At 40.1% G+C, this 10,077-nt stretch overlaps 1 protein-coding gene across 1 annotated transcript; it reads left to right on the top strand.

Moving 5' to 3' along the window:
• The first annotated feature begins 204 nt into the window (after positions 1 to 204).
• Positions 205 to 840, top strand: LOC145773876 (uncharacterized). Its single transcript, XM_082584999.1, has one exon. It carries the CDS (start codon positions 205 to 207, stop codon positions 838 to 840), a length of 636 nt encoding a protein of 211 aa, XP_082441125.1.
• The last annotated feature ends 9,237 nt before the right edge of the window (positions 841 to 10,077 follow it).

The raw sequence follows: 10,077 nt of genomic DNA on the forward strand, positions 1-10,077 counted from the left end.
TGCTCACTATTACAATTATTACATCCAAAAAATATACTAACTCCCGAACTGACACCCAGAGTTATCTCAAAGGTTTCAACAAAGGTACCATGTTATCCGTCGCTCTAATCAGTTTTGGGCAGGTCTCTGCTCAGACCTAGTTAGATTGAATAGACCCTGATGAGATCGGTAAAGACGTCGGAAGGTTTAACGCGTGGAACCGGCATGACCGAAGAACAACGATCCTTGTGGACAATGTCGAATCCAATCACGTCTGCGTACAACTATGACATGCAGGAATTCAATAAACTCCCCTACACAACAAGCGAACAACACAAGGAAGCAACACAGGCTAGGGTTCAGAGAGACAGTTCTGATCTTGAAAAGCTGAAGACATCACTGGCTGGTTATGTAACTTTTTCTCAGGATCAAACCCTGAGGAATATTATGAATGGTGTTGTGGCCGAGGATGACGTTAATGTACATGAATTCGAATCAGTCGGAAGGAACATTGTGGACAAAATGATTGGACAGACTGTTTTCTCAATATCTTTTAAGCGGAAGGATAAAGCCAAGACATTTGGAAACATCTCATCGGTGAAGGTGACATCTGAAGGAACGATTGACCCAGGTTTGCTTTTTCAAGGTTTCCTAGTTGTTTCACAACTAGGAGTCTTATCTCTCGAAGATATCTTGAAGTATGAACTGAGCCCGTTCCCTCCAGCACTTTTTGAAGCAAGGAAAGTGCTTCGGAAGCCTGATAAGCCTCAACTTGCAAATGCTATCACAAACTATGCAACCAAGGCAGTTCGGGAAATTCGTGAATCCATAGGAGCCACTCCACCAAAACCTCAACACTAGGCTACGTCATAGATGGAGGTTCACTACTACAGCGACTACCACGGAAGAGGAGAGAAACCTATGGCTCCATTGCACAATCATATGCTGAATTCACGACTCAGCGTTATCAAAGGGCAACGGTTGTTTTGACGGGTACCTAGGAGGACCGACAATCAAGGACAACACACACCAGATGGGTGGTAAGAATTTGCATGCAGCCATCATCTTTACGGAAGAGACGGTGTTTGGTGGAAAAAAGGATGAGTATCTCTCGAGGGATATGAACAAACATGAAATGATCGACCTGATCGGTGAAACACTTCGGAGTAAAGGCTGCGAAGTGACCAATGCCCCAGGGGATGCTGATGTTCCGATTGTGACGGCTGCTGTTCTTAGTGCACTGCCACACTCGACAAACGTTGATTGGAGAAGACACAAATCTGTTGTTCTTGCTTCTTCATTACTCGCAACAAACAAACAAAGATCTATATTTCCGTTCGGACAAGGCAAATGCTGACAAAGTGTGTGATATAAACGAACTGAAAATGGTGATGGGTGAAGAACCATTTTTCCAGTTACTTTTTCTACATGCCTACACCGGATGTGACAGAACATCAAGAATCTGTGGTGTGAGTAAGAAATCTGCTTTCATAAGCTGGTGAAGGATGGTGCTACTCTGAAAGACTGTGCCAATTACTTCCTTCTTCCAAAGCAGACAGCAACATCCATTGTCAACAAAGGTTGTTACCCAGCAAACATCACAGTATTGGGCCAATACTGTATTTGTGTCGGCGTGTATCGGGTGTATCGGTAACGTTCGCACTGTATCGGGCCAATACCGGCAACGTACAGTATTGTATCGGCAAAATGGTACAGTTTGTCCGATACAAAGCATGTATCGGGCCGATACAATGTTGTAAGGGCAAAACTGTACAGTTTGTGTAAGGGCAATGCGGTATTGGCACAGTACAGTTTGGTAATGGCAAAACTGTACAGTTGGTGTAAGGGCAATCCAGTATTGGCACAGTACAGTTTGGTAATGGCAAAACTGTACAGTTCATGTAAGGGCAATCCGGTATTGGCACAGTACAGTTTGGTAATGGCAAAACTGTACAGTTTGTGTAAGGGCAATCCAGTACTGGCACAGTACAGTTTGGTAATGGCAAAACTGTACAGTTCATGTAAGGGCAATCCGGTATTGGCACAGTACAGTTTGGTAATGGCAAAACTGTACAGTTTGTGTAAGGGCAATCCGGTATTGGCACAGTACAGTTTGGTAATGGCAAAACTGTACAGTTTGTGTAAGGGCAATCCGGTATTGGCACAGTAAAGTTTGGTAATGGCAAAACTGTACAGTTTGTGTAAGGGCAACCCAGTACTGGCACAGTACTGTGTGGTAATGGCAAAACTGTACAGTTTGTGTAAGGGCAATCCGGTATTGGCACAGTACAGTTTGGTAATGGCAAAACTGTACAGTTTGTGTAAGGGCAATCCGGTATTGGCACAGTACAGTTTGGTAATGGCAAAACTGTACAATTTGTGTAAGGGCAACCCAGTACTGGCACAGTACTGTGTGGTAATGGCAAAACTGTACAGTTTGTGTAAGGGCAATCCGGTATTGGCACAGTACAGTTTGGTAATGGCAAAACTGTACAGTTTGTGTAAGGGCAATCCAGTATTGCCACAGTACAGTTTGTGTAATGGCAAAGCTGTACAGTTTGTGTAAGGGCAACCCAGTACTGGCACAGTACTGTGTGTTAATGGCAAAACTGTACAGTTTGTGTAAGGGCAATCCGGTATTGGCACAGTACAGTTTGGTAATGGCAAAACTGTACAGTTTGTGTAAGGGCAATCCGGTATTGGCACAGTACAGTTTGGTAATGGCAAAACTGTACAGTTTGTGTAAGGGCAATCCAGTACTGGCACAGTACTGTGTGGTAATGGCAAAACTGTACAGTTCATGTAAGGGCAATCCGGTATTGGCACAGTACAGTTTGGTAATGGCAAAACTGTACAGTTTGTGTAAGGGCAATCCGGTAGCCTACTGGCACAGTACAGTTTGTGTAACGGCAAAAGTGTACAGTTTGTGTAAGGGCAATCCGGTGTTGGCACAGTACTGTGTGGTAAAGGCAAACCTGTAGGCCTACAGTTTATAATGGCAATCCGGTGTTGCAATGGTACAGTACAGTTTGGTAAGGTGTTGGCACAGTACAGTTGATATTGACACGTAGTACAGTTTGGTAAAGGCAACACTGTACACTGTAGCTACAGTTTGGTTGCAAATTATTGGGCTTGTTTTTGTGTTGATTTGGCTGTTTTGGGCTTGTTTTTTAGATTCACTTGCTTGTTTTCAAAAACCAACCTGGCATCACTGGTTTTCAGTTTACTACTAACGGGAACACACTTCGCGTGCGAGTTAAGTAAGGTGGCTACTTTCGTGCGTGGTAGAGAGAGAGAGAGAGAGAGAGAGAAAGAAAATTTTTGAGAAAGCTTGCAGTCGAGTTTAGCTGTTTGTCGTGTAATTTGCGTTGTATGCTATTGCTACAGTAGAAACTCTGGCCGCGTTCCACGCATAATGCCTTTGGCCAACGCAACTTTTCAGTTGGTGCTCCCACTCTGTTTACTTGCTTGTTATGTTGAGGTGCGGTTCAGGTTGATAATCTTATTGTCTGAAGTACTAAGCTTAATTCATTTGTTTATATTTATTTGGATGTTCCATTTAGTTTGTTAAAGCTAATATAAGCTTGCGTAATAAAGTATGTATTAGTTCACGACAATTTAACAAACTAATTGAAGATGGATAGCAAGTTTATAAAGCCCAGTTTGTTCAGCGCTGATCCCAACTCTAGTCAAGCTAGTAAAGAGTGGAAACATTGGCATCGAACATTCGCGAATTTTCTTGCAGCATTTCCAGCTGAACCAGAGATCAGTGATGACGATAAACTGCGATGTTTGATCGCCCACGTTGATAAGGATGTTTACGATTACATCAGTGAATGTAATACTTATGACCTTGCAATAAGAACTTTAGAAAGATTATACGTGAAACCAAATAATCTCATATTTGCCAGACATTTGCTAATGACGTGCAAACAACAGGCAGAACAGTCATTAGATGATTACGTATTAAACTTGAAGCGGCTATCTCGAGATTGCAATTATAAAGCCGTAACCGCGGAAGTTTGCCGCAATGAAGCGATTCGTGACGCTTTTATATCAGGGATATTGTCTGCATCAATACGTCAAAGACTCTTGGAAAATATTAGAGAAGAGACCATTACCCTCGATGCTATTTGTAATCAAGCTCGCTCATTAGATATTGCTCAGAAACATTCTGATGCCTTTCTAGTTTCAAATCAACAGCAAACCTACTGCCAAGAAAACACATCAACATTTGCCAACACGATACAGTGTTCTCAGAGAGAATCTGCTGAACAAGAGATTTCTTTGCGTGAAAGACTTCCGTTAACACTGACACTGTCATGCCTTCTAAACACCTTGCTTTTAAGGTGAGTGGGCGTCGTCAGCAGTAGCAAAGTACGCCTTTCTACGACAAGTTCCATGTCGCACTTCTCACGCCATCACGGCTGGACTGAGTAATAATGGTTTTGATGCATGATTCTGTAAACATTACTTATTCTGAGACAATAAAGTATCTGCTTTTACAGGTGCTGTTATGCGAACACCGAACTTGGATGGTGCCACTGAAAGTGCCATAGAAAAATGTATCAGTATTTGGATGCGAAATTTTAATGACCGCGAAGGGGGACGGAAAAGACGAACCATCGATTGCTCATATGTTCAATAAATTTTCACATAAGAATTTTCTTGTTTCTGTTTGAAAGTACGGGTTAGGGTTACTGATGCAGGCTTCGTAATGGCATTGTATATGCCTGTACATTTGTAGGTATTGGCATGGTGTAGGCGCAGGCATGGTATCTTTTACAGGTACAGGCAGATAAATGGCATTGCCCTGGCCCAGTATTGGCATCGTATAGTGATATTCGCTGAGTAGCCTAATGGCATTGTACAGGCCAGAACGAGGGTGTAAGGTAGAAATACCGGTTGGGTAATGGCATCGTGCCGGCAACTGTAGTAATACTGTATCGGCCCAGTATAGAACTTGTTTGCACTTTTTTACCGGGCCTGTATAGATTACTGTATCGTGCCAATAAAGGGACCCGATATAACACCGCATTGGCCCTATACCGGCCCGATTAGGGAATGTTAAAGGTACAAATACCGGTTGGGTAATGGCATCGTGCCGGCAACTGTAGTAATACTGTATCGGCCCAGTATAGAACTTGTTTGCACTTTCTTACCGGACCTGTAGCCTATAGATTACTGTATCGTGTCAATAAAGGACCCGATATAACACCGCATTGGCCCTATACCGGCTCGATTAGGGTATGTTAGCTGGGTAAGCAATGGCTGTGATTTTTGTGGGCACGCGGACGGATTCCCTCTCGTCATTGCGCTACAAGTACTAAGAAAAAAAAATAGTCTCTTCCCCATCATTTGTGACACCAAAACGCCTACCACCTACAGAGTCATCGACAAAATTTCAGTGTCTAAGGGTTTACTACCAAATAATGGTCTGGCTAGGACAGGAGAGTGAAATGGAAACTGGCGGGTATGGTTGGATACTGGAAGGCAGTCAGTTTGTGCCAACAGAGTCGGACATGAATGCGGCCCCAGATTCCCCCTTGAAGATTATCCACTGCAACTGCACAACTGCCTGTAGCACTACCAGTTGTAGCTGTAGGCAGAATAATCTACCCTGTACCTCAGCATGTGGACAGTGCCAACTTGATGCCTGTAACAATACGTACAATCAGTCATTATACTGGATGAAGGTGATGACCAGGACTTATTAAGCAACGGAATGTCAATAACTGGTGTGTGATGTGTGTGATTCTTATACTGCCAGTGTTTCACTATTGGTTCTGTTTCATATAAGTCTTTCCATTAAACTAATGCGTTAATTTCATTTTGAATTGTTTTTGAATTCCTTACCACATAAAATCTAGGGATAGACGCTAGAATTAGAGCTCTAGCATGAATATTAAGTGAATTATTGTCATTATACTGTTTTGGCGGCTATCTTGAAAATGACAACTTTCCGGTGCTCTGATTCCCCTAGATTTTTAATATATTATTCTTGTTGATAAATACTACAAAAAACCGTTGGAAAACCTTTTGTAGGATTTTTTTTGGGGGTCAAACCATATATTGACCTGACTAATACGTCTAATAGCAGTACATGATATTTCTTCTTGTAGGCCTATCGGCCCACTTGATTCCAAGCATTGACTGCCTCTTGCATTTAAAAGTTTCCAAGAATCTCTGTTGTTTGCTGTGTATTAGGTGTATGTTGGTGTTGGTTTTGTCGGTTTGTTGGTTTAAGTAGGTTAATCTTTGTCTGCTTTGGGCACGCTTCTCTTCAATTTTTCCTGTGAGGGAAAGATGTTTTAATTTTTCTTTTACTTTTTCTTTTATTTTATCTTTTAAACGTGAAACCAGGAATTTTGGTTGATTAGAGATTAAGTGGTAGCCTAACTTTGGAAGTTTGGTTTCTCGTAATCATTGCTTCAAAGAGAAATGAAGTAACAAAGTAGGCGACATTTAGTCTTGACTTTGTGATCTACATCAGCCCCCCAAGTATCATCAATGAAGGTTCGCTAGTTAGTTTAAGCCCGTGTGCTAAGCAGCCTGTGGATGCGTAGGCTATGCTTTGAAGGTTTTGAATGTAATAAACTGATGAAAGTATTCTAGCTAGTTTAAAGTTAAAATGCGTTTGTATAACTTTGTTGGGTTAATTTAAACCTAAGTATGCTTAGGCGAGAGCAATTGAAACTAATCTATAGTTTAACCGAAGCCTAGAACGTAGAGTTTATTTTTGTCACTTTTTTCCTGTGACATTGCAAAACTTTTTTCGAAATGTATGAAAATTCACTGACTAATTGCCTACAGTAACTTCACCGCTTAAGTTTTGAACAAAGAATCTCTTGGTAAGCGTCATTTCTCGTGATCTGTGTCCTGACTGTTTTTTTTTAGAAACGTTCCAAAATATCAAAACCATGCCAAAACTTTTTATTTTCACTTTGGTTCATGTCGAAAACGCCCGGGAATATTCTTACCACTGCCCATAGCTAAATGGTAATATTTTCCCCACGGCTTTGTCTGCGGTTTGTGCTAAAGCTTATTTTCAAGGAAAACACAAGCTAAATCAAGAAAAACAAAAAGAACGCCTACTCATTTGAATAACACACAGCCTTGGTTTATTTTTTATGAAATTTAGCAAAGCAAGGTACAATGCAAAGTGGTAGCCTACTTTGCAAGTGCTGCAAGAATTTTTTTTTCGCTTGTCATGCTCAGCTGTTGAGCATAATTTGCATCGTCTGTAGGATTCCAGTTCAGCAGGAAGGTGGCAGCCAACATTAGAAAACGAATTTCTGGTGATGATCCAATTGTTTTACCACACTGTAGTTTTTGTTCATAATATAATATGCAGAGGAAAATCTTTTTTTTTATTTAAGTCCATAAAAAAAAGTCCATTTTTTATTTATTTCTGCTGAACATTTAGTTTCATCTGTAATAAACTGCAAAAGATTGATGTCAAAAAAACGTTGATAAAATTCTCCTGGAAGAGCAATAGTGAAATGAATGGCAAACTGTCCATGTCCATGTGGTACAGCTGTTTGATTGTCACTGACTTCAAGCAATTTCTTGAACCTTTTACAGGTCTTGACATTTTTCACTATGCCAGTTTCATAGAAAGGATCAGAAGACCAATACTAGTCTACTTGTTTTAAGCTAATAATGCCCATAACAACTAAAACTCCCCAAATGCTTTGATCTCCTCGACAGTAGTTTGAGTCCATTTTTTTATTTATTTCTGCTGAGCATTTAGTTTCATCTGTAATAAACTGCAAAAAATTGATGACAAAAAAACGTTGAAAAAATTCTCCTGGAAGAGCAATTGTGAAATGAATGGCAAACTTCAGGTGCATTCGGTTCATCAAAACTCGGAAGAGATGAAAAATAAGATGAAACTTCTGTACTCCAGTTTGGTTGATTGTCATTATTCTCAGTTATATCATCATCACTTTCGTCAGCAGTATCAGCTGCAGGAAGCGCTGATAAAGCAATATGAAGATCATTTGCAGCCTTGTCTGCAGTACGACCAGTCCTCTTAGGAAGTTGAGCAATATTATTTGCAGTCTGCTTTCTTTTCGCTGTTTGTTTAGACCGCCTTGTTGTCCATTGTGGATGAGTAGCTGCAAGATGGACCATTTTGTGAGGATGTGGTACCGGTAGCTCCAGCACTTCATGTTCTGAATCACTTGCATGATCTTTTTTTTTTTTTTTTTTTTTTGCATGATCTGGAACATCACCATCATCGTCTTGAAAAAGTTGTTCAAGCGTTTCAGCAATGTTCATCGATCTGGATCTTAACATTGTGGTATACACACCTAGTCTACTGTTTTGAAGCTTATCACTGAGTAATACAAATACCAACTATATTCATGAATTAGTATACAGTAGGCTACGGTAGTAATAAGGCAAGATTTGGCTGAATGCGAGTAGTACAGGATACTGGTGCCATAGCTTATACCGGTAGGCAGAATCGTTAATATAATTTGAGCCCTGTACCAGTGAGATCTTCGGCCCTAAATCAAGACACTTCTAAGAAACATATGCTTTATCCCAAAAATACGTGGCGGTTTCTACAAGTTTCCTAAAATCATGGAGGCCCGGGTCTAAAATTATCCCCTGGACCCCCTTTCAACGGTACTGCCATCCAGCACAATGATATATTGATAAATCTAACAAAAAAAGCTTTTTTTTATTACTATCTAAATAACATCATTGGTTGTCAACATCTATTTCTAAAATTTTGTTAACTTAACATGCAATGGGAATACATATCCCAGGGTTGTGGGTTTATAACACTGCTTTATTGTTTCCTGAACGTTGTGAATGCCGAGTCACCAGTTGCTTTGCAGATAAATAAATTTGAAACGCGAGCGACAATTGAAGCAGTTGAAACCGCTCTATTGTACTCAGTAGCATTGACAGGGGTATCCAGGGGGTATTTCTGGACCCGGGCCAGGGATGATTTTAGAGGCCTGTAATCTTTACAAGAGGCTCGGTAACTTGAGGGCTTGACTTGGGACTCGAGGATCTTGACTTGAGGCCCAAATAATCCTCTCAACGCCACTGATTGTATTGTCAGCCCTGTATATATTATTGCATATACTTTGCATTGTGCAACTAAAATGATCCTGTAAAAGTTTGGAAATTTTTCTCTCACACAAACATTTCGGTCTTACATCATACTTCCGAATGTGAAGGTAGCGTCATCAACTTCATTATACCTCATGGCATGCTGTCAGACGACTGGAACTATTTTACAGACGATACAGGTAGGGTCTTTTTTTAGTAATGTCATGAGTAATGGCACCACGAATTCTTGTTTCAGCTACACAATTAGAGAACAGACAAAATCATAGGCTTTCAGGCATAGAGTTGCTTTTACAGGAAATGAGTAGAAAATTCAATAGTTTTTTGGCTCATGCTTTTAAATATTTAACGTTGGTGTTTTGGAATAAAAGGGTAGATCAAACGCCTTGTGATAAGTCAAAAATTTAGTTTTGTTATTCTTTGTCAACAGCAGAGGATGTTAGTCTGATCTCAATTGTAGGCTTGTAATAAATGCAACTTCACAGCTGATGCGTGAAAAGCCACAATTTAATCAAGATAAATAAGATAAATTTGCTGCGTTTCTTTCATTTTGTATGTAATCACCTGTAAAATGAAGGATTATAGAAAAAAGCCCAAAGTTGGAACTGCTTTAGTTTAAAATTAAACTTAGCCTTAAAAACTACAATAACTTAAATGTTATTTTTTGTAGGTATCAGCTTTTGCACAGTAAAATAGTTTTTAAGTTGTCTTGGAGAGTCTTGATTCAGCCATATGGTGGCGCTTCTACAAACGAATTTCAAATAGTGACTGACAGAATTGTATACTAGGGGTGGGGGGAGGGTTAATATTAATTTCAACTTTAGCCCTGATTTTAGGATACAACAAGACATTCTAAGACCTCTGGAAAAAATATTTAAATTTCTGTCCAAAAACTTCCCATACCCTGAAAACTACTTTTCGCGTCAAATTGCCTTGTACTGCATTGACGTCACTTTTTGTTTATGGCATTTAAAGTTTAAATATTATTTGATATTGTACCAAGACACGTTA

This window comes from Aplidium turbinatum, chromosome 7 (genome assembly GCF_918807975.1).
Source record: "Aplidium turbinatum chromosome 7, kaAplTurb1.1, whole genome shotgun sequence".
NCBI lineage: Eukaryota > Metazoa > Chordata > Ascidiacea > Aplousobranchia > Polyclinidae > Aplidium > Aplidium turbinatum.